General features: G+C 40.8%; 1 protein-coding gene across 1 annotated transcript in view; it reads left to right on the forward strand.

The window, feature by feature from the left end:
- Positions 1 to 18,091, forward strand: part of CCNB2 (cyclin B2) — a 60,386-nt gene extending 42,295 nt beyond the window's left edge. The window contains exons 4-9 of the mRNA XM_078685184.1: positions 6,161 to 6,322; positions 9,132 to 9,290; positions 10,713 to 10,949; positions 13,582 to 13,722; positions 16,318 to 16,428; positions 17,852 to 18,091. Of these exons, the coding sequence (XP_078541310.1) occupies positions 6,161 to 6,322; positions 9,132 to 9,290; positions 10,713 to 10,949; positions 13,582 to 13,722; positions 16,318 to 16,428; positions 17,852 to 17,965 (924 nt within the window). The 3' untranslated portion in view covers positions 17,966 to 18,091. The remainder of the gene's footprint in view (positions 1 to 6,160; positions 6,323 to 9,131; positions 9,291 to 10,712; positions 10,950 to 13,581; positions 13,723 to 16,317; positions 16,429 to 17,851) is intronic.
- Positions 18,092 to 18,344: the final 253 nt, after the last annotated feature.

The raw sequence follows: 18,344 nt of genomic DNA on the forward strand, positions 1-18,344 counted from the left end.
CTGCCAGGCTTTTTTCCTTTACTTAAAAGCGCCTATCCTGTATACAGGACACTGAGGTGGGCAACTTTTGATTTCTTTGTAGCCCTAGGATGCAAATCCAGAATTATGGTATTCACTCTGTTCAAGTGTTCCTCTAGGTCATCGTCCGTCGGATAAATATCATCCACATAGGACTATGCCTCTTCATTCAAATTTTGAAGTAACTCAATTACTCTGGCAGAAAACCACCCCGGGCTGTTCCTATTACCCTTGGGAGTTGACTAAATTGAAGCTGGGACCCTAGCGCTGAGAATGCGGATACCTGCATCAGGCGCTATATTTTGGCAGAAAAATCCATTTGAGATATCAAGTGTCCTTTTATATTTTTTCCGCACAATGTTGTTCATTAATACGTCCCTGTGAGCATTTTGAACTGCAAATGGCTTCGTGCAAGTGTTTAAAGGTCTATAATCTAGAACTAAACGATACGAATTGTCTGGTTTCATGACTGCGAAACAAAGGATTATTCATTAAGGTGCAATTTTCGATCACCCCTTGGTATTTACGTTAAGTTGATTGAAGATCTCCCTGACTTTTTATTTTTATATTTTTTAGCTTCTTGCTTTATTGGATAATGCCCCTCTGTAGTTGGCAGTATTAAAAAAAATAATAATTTTTTCAAGGAATTATGTGGTGGGATGAATCCTCATCCCATCCAACATGGTTTTTGTATAATGCTGGAGTCTGGGCTACTGCCCACTCCTGCATATCAGTGTGTTTTAGGTGCCTGGGAATATGGTCGGAGAATGCCGGTAGTATTATCGTTTCCCCTTTAGGGCAATCCTTGACGAATGCTGGCGACCAATCTCTTTCAGCTAACCATGTCATAGCCAAACGTAAAGTTCTCCCAAAAGAGACCTATCATTGTTCTACATTCGTCCCCCTCCATCTGGAGCATTATTTCATATACTTTATGTGGGACACTTACCCTAGTATCTGGTCTTTCTATCGTGATATAATCATTCAATCCGCTATCACCAGAAATTCCATAAGGTTCTGGTGAGCTATTAATACTTCTGCCACACTGTCCAGCATCATCAGAGCCCATTCCCCGTTCAGTAGTCCAGTTCTCAAAATTCTGGGCATGTCTGCTCTTTAGACCTGCAACCTTCTCTTTGAACTGTGGCTTTTGCTTTGTGGTTTGTTTGTGTGTTTTTTTTGTTGTTTTCTTTTTTTTTTTTTTTTTTTTTTTTTTTTTTTTTTTTTTTGTGTAATGTTGAGCGTGCTGATTGTCTCTGGACTTCGTACGCTCTTCTTGTCTGTCTGACCGTCCTTCCCTTGAGTTTTTCAATGAAACCTGAAAGGAACAAGAGTAACTTGTATCTGTATTCTGATACCGGTTAGGTTTCCTAATATTGTCCCTATTCCTAAGGTACTACTTTTCGGAGGGCTCCTGTGGAGATCTACCTCTGGATTGCGATCTGTTTCCTCTAAAGTTGTGGTGGTTTTATTTTTTTTTATTGTCCCACTTAGTTAAAGCAGGTGTCTGCTTTGCAGTGTCCTTTTTCAGGGCAGCCCATTAGTTGTGCTTTTAAAGCTATCCCACCCAAACTCTGACTAATTCTGCATATGCAGTTTCAATTATTTTTGGTAGTTTGTGTTTCTGTTGTAAAGGACTAAACTCGCTTAGGCGGTGGCGGATTTCCACCGAAGCTGCTTCCCCTTTAATATTTGCTAATATTATGGCTGATACCTGGACATAGTTACCTAGTAACGTCATCCCGAAGTTCAGGGCAGGCTCTGCTCTGTACTAGTTTTTAATTTTTCTTAATACAGCTAATGACAGGATACCATGAGTTCTGGTATAAATGGCAGCAAAAGACTGTACCCCAAGTGGTACAATCCTCTATTTGGAGTGTTATCCCCATGGGCAAGCAGATTGTTAGCATTCTGTGCTTTTCATACAGTGTAGTATTCGGGAATACTGCCTCTAGCTGTGGTGTTTTCGGAGCTGCCCAGAATGGCATTTGTTCTAGTTTTTGTGGGCATTTATGCCCATCACTGCATGTAATGTTTGTGGTGTGATTTTTAGTTGCTGTACCCTGAGCTTGTTCCATTTGTTGCGACTATTGCTGGTTGGACTGTAAGTGTCCTCATGACGAATTGAGTCGAGTTTCTGTGTATTTTCATCACTTTGTGTTGTGTGAGTAAGTCTCCTACTGGCATGGTTTTGATGTCCGGATGTGGTGTCGGCTGGTAATATTGGCCATGTTGCCCCTTCTCTTCCGAGGGGGCTGATTCTCACTCTAATGTGGGGTAGGGCTCCTTTAAACCAGTACAAGTGTTCCTGGTACATGAACAGAGCCTCCATGTCCTCAAACAGACAATATTCCGCTGGTGCATCTCCTTCTGTGTAGGAGTGAAATGTTTGTGTTCTTGCATTTGCTGCTGGGAATGTAACCCACAAATAAAATACCTCTGTTCTGTATGATTTGTGCGCCTCAATCACAAATACTACTATACCACCCCTAGGTGTTTAAACCATGCTCTAGCAGTTTCATGGTGACTGTATTCCTAAAATGTTCTACAATTTTTATTGCGTCTGCATCTTCTCTGGCTGAGAGGTCTAGATCGATTATGCTATCTCTGGTCTGTCATTTTTGTAAAGAAGAGCTTTCCAAGGAAACTAAGATAAGGTGCTTATGCATAATTTAGGAACAATGTCCTTCAAGCTTGATTAACCAACACCCAATATTCCACCCATATCAACATCTACATTGCCCCCACGCATCTATCGTTAGAAACCACAGGCTTAATATCCTCACCAATAACACCCAGCTTATTCTCTTCCCTCCCCATCAAACCCAAGAAGGAATGAAAGCCGTCGCCACCTGGCTGAAGAGCTGCCTGAAATTCCACTCCAAAAAACACAGAAGTCCTCATCCTTGGCTCCACCTCTTCCACATTTATTTATTTATTTTGAAAGTTTTATATAGCGCGAACAAGATCTTTGCAGATATCAGAGCACTTCACAGCCGAAAGGAACAACGTGTGATTAAATGACAATTGGGGTGGGGGAGGTACATGTGGGAGCATAGTCAGCCAGATACATCAATGATACAAGTACAAATAATTGATAGAGTAAACCCACAGGCAGGTCAATAACACAAAAGAAAAAAAAGGTCAAAATCACATGATGTGATTCCTGGTGGGTAGGGCCACCCTGACAAACCACGCACAACTTCTGCATCATACTAGACTCATTGCTCACAATGAACCGCCAGATCAACACCAGATCTCAGCCTGCTTAAACACCCTTCGTATAATCCGAAAAACTTTCAGATGGATCCCATCCGAATGCAGAAAAAATGTCACACACGCTCATCAGTAGTAGACTGGACTACGGCAACGCTCGCTATGCTGGAATCAACAAGAAACTACTTTGCAAATTCTAACGCCACACCCAGGCTGAACCTAGACATCCCCTGTCGTAGCCACGTCATCCAAGACCTCCTATCTCCACTGACTCCCTATTAAAAGAATAACCTTCAAACTTCTCACTCGCGCATACGAGGCCCTCCAACACCAGACCTCGTGGGTGAGTAGTTGCTCTTCATTGTACCATGGTGATTTGGGCCTGCGTTTTCACTGCAGGACGTGGATGTCTCTCATCCACCATGAATTGTCTACACCAGTGCATTCTCAACGAGTGACACTATCTAACAAGTCTAATGGATCAAACAAGACAATCTAAACATCAGCAAATTAATTGCTGAAGAGGAAAATAATCTGGATTTGCTCTGAGATATTGTGGTGAGCATTGCATGAACCAATTGCCCTCAAACATTATCAGTAGTTTTGCGGGAGGGGTGACACAAACCTTTATCATAAGTGTCTGCTTGTTTATCGCTGCTTGAGCAGATTTTACAGATTACACTCTCCCCTTAATTATGTAGGAGATTACGCAGCTAAAAGTTTATCTATCTTTTGTCGCAGGTTATACATCTCCACTGTTATCAGACGCTGTCTGTTTAATTTGCAAAGTACTAATGCATTTTAACACTTAAATATTGCTAGACACCTAATGCCGCGATACTTAAATTTGCAAATTTCTAAAACTAGTCCAGATTACCTGGCAACAGTGATTGGACTATAATATCTTCTGGTAGATGTCAAATTGTTCACTTGTCATGATTCCATACAAGGATTATTGTGAATAGTCCTAAATCCTTGTGACAAATGGTACCTTTCGTAGGACTGAATTTTAACTAGTTCTAGCTGCTAATCAATCTGACCTATATCCTTTACTTTGTGAGGTTTGGTGCATTGACAAGTCCCGGGACTTTTCTACTAGTTCCTTCTGTGAAGACTTGTTACCACAGAGGCTAAAAGTTGCGTCAGTCAAGAATGATTGGCTACATTCCACCAAAGAAGTGCATTTTCTGATAGAGGTACCTTGACTAGATTGCGTTATGTTAAATCGCAGTAGTACATTGTATTAAGCTTGTTTTTTAAGCGCCTTCAGTATTTAGCATGATACCTGTGGTAAGGTGTTGCTTCAAAGTATGAAGACTATCCGGTAGATATGAAGACTATCCGGTAGACCAGGGGTCTGGCCTAAAAACAACCATACAAAGTGATCTTTAAATAGTCCATTTGGTGTTCTTTTACCAGAGCAGTAGTTTTTGGTTTGGTTTCTAGCTTTCAGAATTTTGTTCTTCCACCCGTGTATGTTAATATTTGGCTATGGCGTAGAACAATATTGTGAGCAATGCAATTGCGGTTTTATGCTTTGTTGCCGTATGAGACTTTTTTTTTATAATTTCATTTTCTGTAGGCCTTTCTCTAGCGTAGCAAGGGCGTATGGTCCATAATGGTGCTATTCCTGGAGGTCTTAACTTCTGTTTTGAGCTTGAGGCAGTTTTCTTTAAACCAACTGACAGTGCTTTGTTTGAGGTTTGTCTTTGTGGTCCATGTAGTTTGAGAGGGTTAAATGGTCTGGGGGTCGTCGACACAGGAGATGATTCTGTGGGACCTTCTGTTAGCCAGAGGAGTCATGTATATGTTAAAGTGTGGGGCTGTGTGATCCCTGTCTGACTGCAGATGAGGTCATGGGGTTCTGATATAAATGGCATGAGCCTGTGGCGTTCTTCAGGAGAAGGAAGCTATCCATTTGAGAACCAAAATCTTCATTTAAGCGAAAAGGCGTTCCTTGATTCAAAGGCTAAAACTGACATCAGCCAGGTAACCGTTTGTAAAATTAGATTGCACCTACCCTCAATCCTTTCACCAGATGAAGAGTCCTGAAAAACCTTCTCCTGTATATGGTGAAATTTGCTTTTTTCAAGACTTCTGCGTTCTGTAGTGTGCACCCCTATTTACTTTATGTACATGCCTGCATTCCCCTTTGGTTTTGCTTTGCATTGCCATGGATGGCACACTGGAAATGTGATTGTGCCGTTAACTTGCCTCTATATGTTTGTTCATGTTGCAAAGTGATGCACAGTTTTGTTAGGCAACCGAACAGTTTGCCATAGGGAAGCGAAAGGCTCCTGTTTTATAAGGCAAAATGAATGACATTGAAGAGATACTGATTTATATGCACAATGTAAATTAACACATCTTTGCTACTTTAATTGCCATCTAACCGGAACTATAGGTGTCTTGCTCACAGTAGTATAGATCTCCTTAATTTGTCTGCCCATATGATCATCTACAGTTATGTATAGTAACAGCACTTTTGAACAAGTGTGTGTGGTGTGTGTAAAAATAAATAAATAAAAATGTTTTTATTTAGATTGAGTATTTTCAGAAAGGTCTACGGATCGAAGACTAGAGGGGGACAGGGGGTGGGGGGTAGCCTCCCCATGCCTTGCCGGGCAGGCTTGCCCTTAAATATTAATGGCCCATTATGGGCCTGACAAGTAGATATTTCCTATGGCAACATTTAAATTGTGATTATGACTAGGACTGCAGAATCTCATCATTCCTGTGGCACTGGTCTTGATCCATTCATCATGGACTATTAAAAGGCTTTATTTCACTGTATTGTGTAAATAAGAGCGTTGAGCTGATTGCAATGTGATCATTAATGAGCAAAAGGTTAATGGTGCTTAGATAGTTAAGTTAATATTTGAAACTCTGCTTTATTTTTTTTTGTTTTTTTATCCTTTTTGTGTAGGTTCTCTGCTCTAAATCAAATGATGTTTCCATGGACGAGGACCGGTTGTGTCAAGCCTTCTCTGATGCTTTGATAAATGTGGAGAATATTGATGAGGATGTTAATCCTCAACAGTGTTGCAGCTATGCCAAGGAAATATTTGTTTATCTCCGACAGCTAGAGGTATGTAAATGCAACCCATTGAGCTATAGACGGTAGTACTCTGGGTTGGTAATGGAAGTGTAAATAGTTGGCTATTAGGCTATTGAGTTTGTAGATGTCACTGCCTTTTGCCCCTTCTGGATCTTTCATTTATCTTTACCCCACCCACTCTTTGCCATTCGAAGTGGTGATTAGGCAGATTTTCTGCTTGTACTTCTGGAGGCTGGATTGGCTTGTAGATTCAGTTTGCTAAACTAAGCCATATGACGGTATGGCCTCTTTGTGTTTTTTTTTTTTTGTTTTGTTTGTTTTTCTTCCCATTAACTGGTAATTACATTGCTGCTATGTTCTCTCAATTGTAGAGCAACTCCCTATTGCCATGTGAAACTTTTTACATGCTTGGTAGGTAACTAATCTCCCTGCTTTACACTCTGCAGACCTAAAGCCACTCCAAGAATGGCTAATAACTTTTTCTTCTTGGAAGGAGTCCTAAATTAAGCCCGGATTAATGTGTAAAAGACTTTCCTTGGCCTAGTAACTTATGGCTGACTTTGGCACTCATTTCTTCAATTGGGTATTGCTGATTCCTTGATGCAATACATTGTGATAGTTGATAACCATTTATATATGTAGCCTAGTGACCACAGTCTCCATGCCTTCATGAACTTGCTTAACGTGTAAAAGACTTTCCTTGGCCTAGTAACTTATGGCTGACTTTGTCACTCATTTCTTCAATTGGGTATTGCTGATTCCTTGATGCAATAAATCTGTAATATACTTGGTAACCGTTTATATATGTAACCTAGTGACCACATTCTCCATGCCTTCATGAACTTGATTTATCACCCCACTTCTGGTTGAATGTTTAACCAACCAGAAAACCCCACGGTCTTCCAAATGGGTTTCTTTAAAACCCCTCACAATACACTGGTCTCCTGGTGCATTGGAAACTTATTTCACTCTAAATCATAATAGTGACCACTAAACGAATTATTTATTTATTTTTTCTTATTATTTTGCATCTTATCCATAGGCTGGAATGCCTGCTTAAATATTTGGGTTCTACTATTGGCTGTCTGAGTCCAATGGCTCAGCTGTTCTTTCGTCTCCTTGGTTTCTTGGATATGTAATCTGTATATAAGGTTCTACCTTCCACAATGTGATGGAGGCGTTTCATGTTGTAATTGGCAGGCTTTGAAGCAAAAGCCCCCCCTTCACACCATCAAATCTTTCTTCAATCTGGAGAAGAGCACTACATGACAGTTTCACTGTACAGGAGACCTTTGGGTCCCTGCTACTATGCCCTTGCGGCAGAAAAGAAGGGTTAAAGTAAGTTTCTTAAAGGTTTTTACACAAACTCATGAGCATAGCTTTTGTACAAGGCATGCATCTCAAATCTATTTGTAACAGGCCTGTATTGCTCTAACCAATAAGTTTACTGCTTTATCAGGGCTTTTGTAATCCTTTTATTACACATATACTGTTGGTGTGCCGGTAAACGAAGCTTAACACTAGGAAATCGTCCTGTACTTGGGGTAACCAGAAAAGAATAAGTTTACTTCAAACCTAGACTGCTGCACCATATAACGGCTGGTTTAGCCAGAAGCGCTACATTATAGGTGGTCTGTGCTATGCTCCAGCTCTAGGGGTTCCTGGCCTTTAGCACCTGAGCTCATTAGCAATTACTGAAGTTTTTATGGTCTGATTTTTTTTTTTTTCTTTTTTTTCTTCTCTTAATTCATTTTATAATCTGCGGCTTAATCTAGTGTGTCCGTTTTGGGACAATGTACCTTAAGGATTTGTAGCACGGATGGCTTTCTAAACTGAACAGCAGCAACTATCAGGTGACCATCTCACCAAGCTTTCTTTCCTGCTCTGCTGTCTGGATCATCCATGTAATACACAGACTTCAACGTGGGTCTCAACATTTCTAAATCACAGCTGCAAATTCTACGGTGGTTGTGTGGCAAGTCTCTAGGCAAATTCATTCAGACTACTGTGTCTTAACTCTTGCACTTAAGGGATTTTGGTTCATTGTGGTGTCCCTGATGGAAAGCTATGTAGTATTGCAGACCGTCCACCTTTTAGCTTTTCACAAACCCATCTTCCTTAAAGAGGGAATTGATATTGTATTTCAATTCAAAATAACGTCTTAAAGCCGTTTACACCCTTTGCCTCGCCTTTAGGGAGTATGTCCAAACGGTCTCATTTGACCTGGCAGCCAAAAGTTGCTAAAGGTAACCACATGCTGTTGCAAGACCAGTGGAAGAGCTTTCTCTTTGGCTGCTGCCACACGCTGGAACTCTTTGCCACTGCATTTGCAATCTGGACCAAGTGGTCTGAAATTGCTGAAAACGTGGCTTTTTAATTTGTTGGACATTGGTTTCTGTGCACTAAACTGTAGGTTTTAGTGCCGAGAAACCCTGTTTGGGTGAATGTTGATCGCAGTAATTATTTAAAATAAATTGTATGGGCGAGAAAGATGGACTTTGCCACTGGTTGCTCATCAAGACACATGGCTGACATTTGCAATGTTGTAGCCAATTGGTTGGGTGGCCTGGTTTTGTTTTTTAACTTTGCTCATGTTGGCAGTCTACACATGTGGCAAGAGACTTTAGTGCAGAATTTTAGTTTTTAGGCTTGCACTTTTATGGAAGTGGCATGGTGAACATTTATTTTTAATATTTGGAAAGACTCTCGGACGAGCCTACTTTTTTTTTTTTTTTTTTTTTTTGTAGCTACTGAAGCCCATATTTTCTTTTTGTTTATCGGTATTTAAAAGTTTTAAATTGACTCCTGCATTAAACGTGTTTCTTATGTAATATTCCAGGTGCAACAGCCTGTGTTTCCAGGGTACCTTGATGGACGGGAAATTAATGGGCGCATGCGTGCTATCCTGATTGACTGGCTTATTCAAGTTCACTCCAAGTTCCAGCTTCTTCAGGAAACACTATACATGTGTGTCTCATTAATTGATCGTTTTTTACAAGTAAGTATGCACTGCATTTCACATAGCTGGTGTCCCGTGTGACCTCTAGTCATCAGAGTTAGGAGAAACCTGATGTACCGGAGATTCTATGCCATTTAATCCATCTGCAATGCAAGTGAACGAATCCGTTGCTTGCTGCCACGCTGTCTGATTAGTCCTACTGCAATAACTTTATTTTTAACTCCCGAATAGGGTGTGAGCTAAGAATGTGATTGTGCCTGTTGCATGTAAAAGTAAAACCTTGGTCTGGCAATTCGCAAAGCCTGTGACTCCTGTTGGAGTGAAGCTACGGGGACACTGTTTAAGGTGATAAGCTGCCGGTTAAAATGCTTGAATTGCAGCAGCGTTTAGGGTCGGTCTTCAGTTATTCTTGTTTGAGAGCCTAGCTCACTCTTTATGGATTGGCTATTTTTGCTGCCCATGCTGTAAGGCAAGTTGCCTACAGGTCTAGTCCGAATTGTTCATGCTTGACCCTGCTTATTAAGTAATTGGCATGTCTTAGTTTCTGACTTTGAGCTCAACATCTTCTTCCTAATGGAGGATTTCAGGTGCCGCCCTTCAACACGAGGGCAGTTGTTATAAATCCCCAAACCATACAGTAGTGCATGGTTGCTTCCAGTATAAGACCGTTGCAACTGTAGCCTAAGCTTTATATGTAACCTTCAAATTTTTATTTTATTTTTATTTTGAAAGTTTTATATAGCGCGAACAAGATCTTTGCAGATATCAGAGCGCTTTACAAGGGCATGGGGATAGAAATACAAAGTAATAAAGCGTATATACAAAGTAATATATGAGGTAGTTGGGTACAAGGTGCTAGTTACATAGGTAGGTCAAATGACATGAGGTAGGTCACAGGTGAGGTAGTGTCGGTACACTGTGTATAGACAAACAATTGCGTCCATAGTATAAAGTACAATAATAAGGAGCATATACTTGCTTAAGCGTGTTTAGAATACTTAGAGTTTAAAGGTGGGCAAAGTTGAGGTGGGTGTGTGCAGGATGTATAGTCCCACAGGTGCAACAGTAGTAGGGAAGTAGGGATCGTTGAGGTGGAGAGGGTAAAGTGTGCAAAGTCAACCAGGTGCGTCAGCAATATAACAATACACATAATCAACCAGGTGCATCAAACATTATAACAAAATACAAAGAGTGAACGTATACAGTTAAGTGATTTGCGTAGTGTGTGTTAGACAGTCTAAGCCGTAGTTGCTTGATGGGTTATTGCTTCTGTGTTCCAATTGCACAGATTAGTGTTTGTAGTTTTATTTCTATTATTGCAGCTTGAAATGGGAAGGCAGAATATGGCCCTAAAGGGGGTTTGTTCATTACTACAGTAGAATAGTTCCATTATGGGACTGGTTTGTCTTGGATCTGCAAGTGTTTGTACTTGAGCATGTAAACTTTTTATATCGCTTTCAGATTCAGCCAGTTACCAGAAACAAGCTTCAGTTGGTGGGAGTATCTTCCCTACTCTTGGCAGCGAAGTATGAAGAAATCTTCGTTCCCGAGGCTAGGGACTTTGTGTATATGACGGACAACGCATATTCCAATGCTCAGATCCTGGAAATGGAGAAGTTGATACTACAAGGGCTAAGCTTTGGTTTGGGACGACCACTGCCAATCCACTTCTTACGAAGAGCATCCAAAGCTAGCAAGGTATAGTATAATATTGTTGATGCTTTGCTGCTGTGATTGCAGGTCATTTCAACAGTGTAATAGTACTCCATTCTCCCATGCCATTTGCTCACAGCTTTGGTTCTTCCCATGTTGAAGGAGGCTGTCTGCTTTCATTTTGGTCGCCAGTCGTGTGTGCATTTAAAAAAAAAAGTATAATGAAATTCATGCATCGTGGGTCTTTGTAACCACCCCTTTCATCCTTTAACCTATTTAGCTATTCTCGCTGTTTTGCTCTGGTCCTCACAGCATATAGCATGGGGCAGTAGGCCAGCCATTGCCTCTTGCATTAAGTGACTGCATGCACTTCAGTGTTAGTGCTTACATATATTTTAGGCATCCATGTGTGCTTAAACTAGCTTCCCAGGTTCTGCTAATTCAAATCTTCTAGTAACTTTTTGTTCCAGTAAGATTCCTATTTTCTTGAATGTGCATCACCTGTTTAACCTTGTCTTCCTGCTAGGAAGCACCCATAGGGTTACCTACACTAATTACAATATTTGTGTAAAGTGTTTTTGTTGCAAGCATATGGTTTGCAGATTAAGGCTACAGCCTTATCTTTTGTTTTATTCTAGTGATGCATGCTAAAAGTGAAAAAACGAACAATTCCCAGATTTTCCAATACTTGCTTGCAAAGGTCCTTCATTGCTGTCTAATTTGTGGCCCATACTTCAATTAATGCATGCTAGTCAGGCTCGGCATATATTCGTTGTGACTTGTCTTGCGGATTACTAGGTTGGTTTACTTGGCAAAGCACAGATGTACACTTACTAGATTATTTACTAAACCAGGCTTTTGCAAGTGTCCAATCAAAACAACAGTTGATGGACAGCATGCAGAACAATGTTATACATTCTCCCCAGTACAGAGATCTGGGCCTAAATCCAATGTTTTTTTTGCTCCCCACCCCAGCAGATGACGGCTGATAGCCAGAAACCGGTCCTAGGATATGGCCATGTCTGAACTGGGGTGGTGTGGTGAGCAAAAAAAGCTAACTTTAGGCCCAGATCTCTGTACTGGGGTGAATGTATGACCGTGTTCTGCATTCTGTCCAACTTGTATTTAGCATTTCACAGCGAGTGGGACGGGTCTGCTCAGACGGGAGTCCTGTGCTCTCCACACCACTGGAGTCAAACTATCCTGGCTGACGGCTGATGGCCAGAAACCGGTCCTAGGATGTTTGATTCTGGTCCAGTGAAGACATGGCTTGGCAGTTCGGACTGGACTGTTCCCATGAGGCACAGGGTCATGGCTGACTTGCATATGGCCATGTCTGAACTGGGTTGGTGTGGTGAGCAAAAAACAATGGATTTAGGCCCAGATCTCTGTACTGGAGTGAATGTATGACATTGTTCTGCATTCTGTCTAACTGTTTTTGCATTTGCAAGTGTTCAGTCCTGTATTTTGCTTGGCAACACTTAGCTCGGGTGCATGCCTTTCACGGAATGGTTTTTAGTGCTCCTAAAGGATCATCCCATCTCTTGGACTGAGGAACTACTCCACTTATGTTTCACGAGGTAGTAATTCTCCTTATCTGACTGTTCTTTTACATATGATCATGGGTTTAATGTCAGGCCAAAGAATCACTGACATGAGCATGTGTTAAAGTTCTACATGCGTCTGCACTGTGGTGTCCAGGAGTCTGGTTCCCTGACCAATGGTTTATAAAATTCCTGGGATTTGGTATTGCATAGCAAGACTGTAATGTCCTACCCTACAGCAGTGGTTGAAGTAACTGGAATCAATTTTTGTGGGGCACTAGTAAATCTAGCCTTTTGCTCTAGTGTTCCAATACCTCAACCATAGTTTACCCTACATGTGAGTAAGGTTACATAAGGTTACAGCATGAAATTAGTGAATTGGACTTGCTTGCGAGTTAAAACCGGCCAGTGCTTGATGGCTATAATGGGTCCCTGAAGCTAGACACTATTGCTATCTTAATGTGTCTTAAGAGCTCTGAGTAAGAGTATCCTAAGCAGTAGTGTTTTTTTTGGTTTTTTTCCCCCTCTTAAATAGCAAACTGTCTTTTTCCCGAAGGGTGTTAGGACTCTGAATGGTATGAGAATGCAATAAACCTCTTGCCAATGGTAGTTACTTGCACAAGCATGGGGGCGGAGGGTCCTCACCTGTCTTTTTAATGTGTATATACTTAGTTTTCAAAGTCTCTCTAAATGTGCAGGAATTTAAAGTGGAGGCTAAAAATTAAAATATCCATAGCTTGATATATGGGAATATTGCAAGTACTGCAAACTGAGATAGGGGTGCTTGGTGGCCTCAAATCGCTAGCTTGCTGTGACATAGGATGCTCTAGGAGCAACATTGTCCATGATAGGGTGGAGCCTAGCTTATTGCCTTGACTTTAAGAAACCCACCCAAATTCCGAAAAGCTGTAAGCTTCCCATTGACATTTCGATTTTTGTTTGTGAATGAAAGTGAAGGTTTAATAATTCGTGTACGAGGTTCTATAGTTTTGTGTATTTGAGATTCACATCTTAGAAATCCCTTTTTAATTATGACAAATGTGCGTTAGATGGTTCACTCAATCAACATTTGACGCTTCCTGTTCCTTGCATAATGCAAATGTTATGTAACCTAACCTACTTTTCCATCGCAGGCTGATGGTGTAACACACATGCTGGCAAAATACCTGATGGAGTTGGTGCTGATAGACTATGATATGGCTCATTTTCGCCCCTCAGAAGTTGCTGCAGCCGCTTTATGCCTGTCTCAGAAGATTTTGGGACGTGGCAGCTGGGTGAGTTTGAAACATTATGAAAATGTGTTGTGTAGCTTGTGAAAGTGGTTGTATGAAGTGATGCATTAACTAAGTTTCTGGTGGCCCTTATGGAAGCTACACAGTTTTGGTGGCCAATAGAGGCAGGGTTTAACTTGTGTAGTATATTCTGACCCCAATTTCTTTGTAGCTCTTAATGAAGTGAAAGGTTCTCTTTTGGCCTGTACTAGTTTCCCCCATGGTGCAATCAAGACTTTGCTTGTACGGGATTAGGTTCCTGTACAAGCAAGATACATTGGGTTCTCTCTAGAGGTGCGTAACTGTGATTTTGGAGGGGTCTTTCACAATCGCCTGCTAATGTTGTTCATCCTGTGCTTTACCAGTCTCTGGTCTTCTCCATGAAAATTAACACATTGGCCTCCTGTTGTGCCCGATGTTGGTTACAAAGGGGATCAGGCCATAAGATGGGTGTAGGGGAGTGGGGAGGCCATTACATAAATCTTTAGAAGCTGTCCCTGCATAGGTTGTAAGCTCTTACTGTGGTTGAGCTGATCCCGTGGGCCCGCCCTGTCGGACTGGTGTTGGATACAACCTTTATGCTTGAAATATTTACCATTAAACACATTTGCAGGCCTTGAATCAAACATTTTTACCAGACCTGCAGGTCTATCGACGTAAATCTCTTTGACCCAACTGTGATGCCCATGTTTCCTATTGTTGGATCTTTCGCAAATATTATATTTTGCTGAGTCAAACTCTTATTTAATTGACTAAACATTTGCTCCATGTGTGATCTAACCCACATACAGGGTACAGCTAAACCTTGACTTGCCTTACTTCACTAATAGCATTGTCGTTAAGGCGGGTGCAGGTATATTTCTAAAATCTCTTCATAAATATTAACAGCATGATGTGCTAGCAGTCATTTACAGGCAGACCTTTTCCATTAAAATGGCCACAAAGATTCCCACTGACATGCAGTGTACAAACTATAATGGGAGTAAATCTGGTTTCAGCGAACATTTATCACTTGCCCATCACCAAGTAAAGTATTCCGATTTGTTTTGAGGCTTTGAAAACCTTTGTGTCCATCTCACTTCGAAATTACAAAAGTGCTTCCCATAATGTGGATATATAATTTGAAATATTTATATAGCTCATGTACAAGCTATTTAAATTTTGTGCACCCCGCACGATTGTCGGACAGTTTAATTTACTTTATTTGACTGCAACGTTAGAGGATTTTGTAAAACCTACTCTAGGATAAAATATGCAGCAAATTGTAGGAAAACCGAAGCTCATTTTTTTTTTGTCTGTTTTTATACAGACAGCAAATTTTACAAGATAACAACAAGATTTAAGTACATCTTTATGGCTCCTTCACTTTCCGAATGAACAAAACCCCATTCTTTGTCTCCTCTAGCTATTTATCAGAGTAGGCCCTAAAAACAGCTCGCCCTGATCAAGGTTTACTCGCCATAGTGAGTAGATTTCTCAGCTTGATTTGGAAAATTGGCTAAGCCTTTATCTCCATTATTCCATCTTCTACTTTTGCCATACCCTCACCACTTGAAGTGTTTGTTTAGGGCCTCTCTGGTCACACCAGAAGACAAACCATTGTTTGTACGGCAATGCATTTTTGTGGTTTATGGTTTCACCAAGTCAATGACTCGCTGCGCAAGGCTTTACTTCATGGCATTTTGTGAAAATCGCTTTTCTGTTCGAGCATTCTTCCTCTTCATATAGTAAAATGAGTAAACTATGGAATTTCTATGTTAACTTTATGTACAATGCAAAATCACTTACCCTACCAATGCAGTATATAAATTGCGCAGTTTAAGGCTACCACACTATCTCGCGGAGTTTCTACCAGCCCCCATCAGAACTTTGTGTAGGTCTATTCCAGCTGCCACACTGATTGATCCATCGAATAGCTTTTAAATCCACACATGAGTGGGAGCAGAGTACACATTCACACTCTTACATACACCAATTACCTGCACAGCTTACATACACCAATTACCTGCATGAATCCAAGCTCTCCCCTCGTGGATCCTGATGCCAGAAGCAAGTACATTGAATCGCGTGGCGATCATCTTGCTTTGGTTGTGCTCCTCCAATCATAACCTTCTATAATACTTTGGCGCACAGATGGTATCCCTGAGTTATGCATCAGTGGTCTTTGAGGTTGGGAGAAGGCTAGGTTATCCTGCAGCATTATACTTGATGTGCTCCAGGAACAGGTTTTGGGGTGGTTACATAGATGCAAGATTTGTGTGGGTTGTTTGTGTATGGTGGGTGTTTGTGTGTTTTTTTTTTTTTTTTTGTTTTTTTTTTTACATAGCCTGATGATCTCTGGCTAAGATCTTACTTAGTCTCATACTCTTACTTGAGCCTAAAATTATAATTGTGAGGTTTTGACTAAGTTCTGAAATCTCTCTTCACGCCCATCAATCGACTATCTAGGTTTTAATCGAACCAATTGGCCCATCTTCGCTACTCCGTATCTTGTAAGCTGGAGCTTTGTTGCATAATTACATTCGCTCTTGATGTTACACTGCGTACACATTTAATGACCTCTACTGCATTGAGGGTAAATTATCTTTTCTTTTTAAGGATCCTACTACACAGTATTACACTGGGTATTCCGAGGACAGCTTGTTGCTGGTCATGAAACACATGGCAAAGAATGTAGTTCGAGTGAATAACGGCCTGACCAAACACCTTGTAAGTATTTAGTCATAGGGTCCCCTCAGTGTTTATGCAGTGTTCCAGTTAATGCGAGTTTCACTACTGTACGGGCAGTCTGCTTGCTACATTATACCTCAAGGGAGAGCTGTTCAGAGTTTGCTGCAACTATTTTCACTGGGATCGGTATTCTCTCTTCTGCCGTTTTAACATTGCATTGTATGAGGTATTTATAAAGAGCATTGTGACCAAAAATGATATCCTGTCTCTTTAGGGTCCTACTGGCTACTTCTACAGTGAGGACAGTACAGTTCTAAATGTATGATAATTATTAATAACTTTTTAAGCTGTCATGCAGTCAACCAAATCTATTGTATGCTGGTTCTATTCCTGATTTAAACAGCTTCTTCAACTGTGCAATGGTTCGAATTTATTTAAGGGAGTTATAGACCCTCACGACTAAACTATCAATACAAGTTTAGATCAATAGAATCTAGCTTGCTGGCCTGAAGTACTGAGCCCTCAACCCATGCCGCCAAATAACAGTCTGGGTATTGTTTCCGATCGCTCCATGGTAACCCTGATCACAAGAGTAATGGTATTTAAAACTGAGCTCCCGTTACCCCACCCAAAAATATCCCACCGGATTTCCATGCCATGGCTGTGACTATATTAATTCAATCTAGACTGGACCATGGGCATGCTGCCTATTTCAGAAGTCAAGCTGCAGAGATCCTATCAGTAAAGAAAATAATGCAGTTCTGAGTGTTAACGGTGCAAAAGATTTTCTGCAATTACACTCCACTCTTCTTGGTCCCAAACTTTATTCCCCTAGCCTATAAATACACTTAATGTATAGTTTGCACTTTTGTAACGCTAGCCCTTACCTTTATTAAAAAAGAACAAAAAAACTGCACCCATACCTTGATGCTAACCCTAGCCAAAGTTAACACAAACTGGTATTTCGATTTTATATACATAAACAAATGTGCAAGGCATATAGATCAGATGCTAAAACTGAGTTGAGCATCACAAAGATATATGGTTCATCAACACCTGCAGATATGTTAGAGCTATCCAAATACTTCAAGTAGTACTGTAGCAGCAGAGCCCTGATTAGGCATGATCCTTCTGAAAGCAGCACCTCACTCTTGATTTAATTGGACTTGTCCAAGCCTCCATAGCCACAAGGCTTTAAGTTTGTGGAGAATTGCTAAAGCAGTGGGATGCTGAAGAAAATGGATCCCTGCAGACCAGGCTGTTAGGCTTGACATAAATGTTTCGCAGCAAAATGTCTTGTGCCAATCACAGCAAGCTGCCTTTTCAATACATGGCGGCAACATTTTCAAGAAAAATCTGTCCCCATCGCAGAGATTCTCAATGTTCCAAAACTCATTTCTACAATAGGGCTTTTTTTTGTGGTCAACTTGTGAATGCTAATCTCTTTATTTTGAATCTGCAGGCTACAAAGAACAAATATGCAACAAGCAAACTCATGAAAATCAGCACAATCTCACAGCTAAAATCTGAACTTGTTGAGAACTTATTTACCTCCTTGATGGAAGAAGGCTCATAGGAGTAACGTTTCTGCTGCCTGCACTTTTACATTGATGCTGCTTTGTACATAAATTGTAATTTTATCATAAATTGTTTCATAATGTATATTGTAAATTTAGGAATAAAGTATCTTTTAAAAAAAAAACCTTGTAATTTGTCCCTAGTTGCTGTACCCGATTATCTCTTGCTGTGACATAATCAGCTGTATAGATTAGGATTCTGTGTATCTACACAGATACAGTGCACACTTGAGCTCTGTAGTGATCCCTACTTTCTTGATTTGCCTGTTGATCCTTGCTCTCTACACCGGAGCCCCTAAACCTGACCAATGTGCATCATTTCAGTCCCCTTTCTGACTCTAGATATCCATATCGGAGACCATGGATGTGGGGCTTCAC

This window comes from Lissotriton helveticus, chromosome 3_2, assembly GCF_964261635.1.
Source record: "Lissotriton helveticus chromosome 3_2, aLisHel1.1, whole genome shotgun sequence".
NCBI lineage: Eukaryota > Metazoa > Chordata > Amphibia > Caudata > Salamandridae > Lissotriton > Lissotriton helveticus.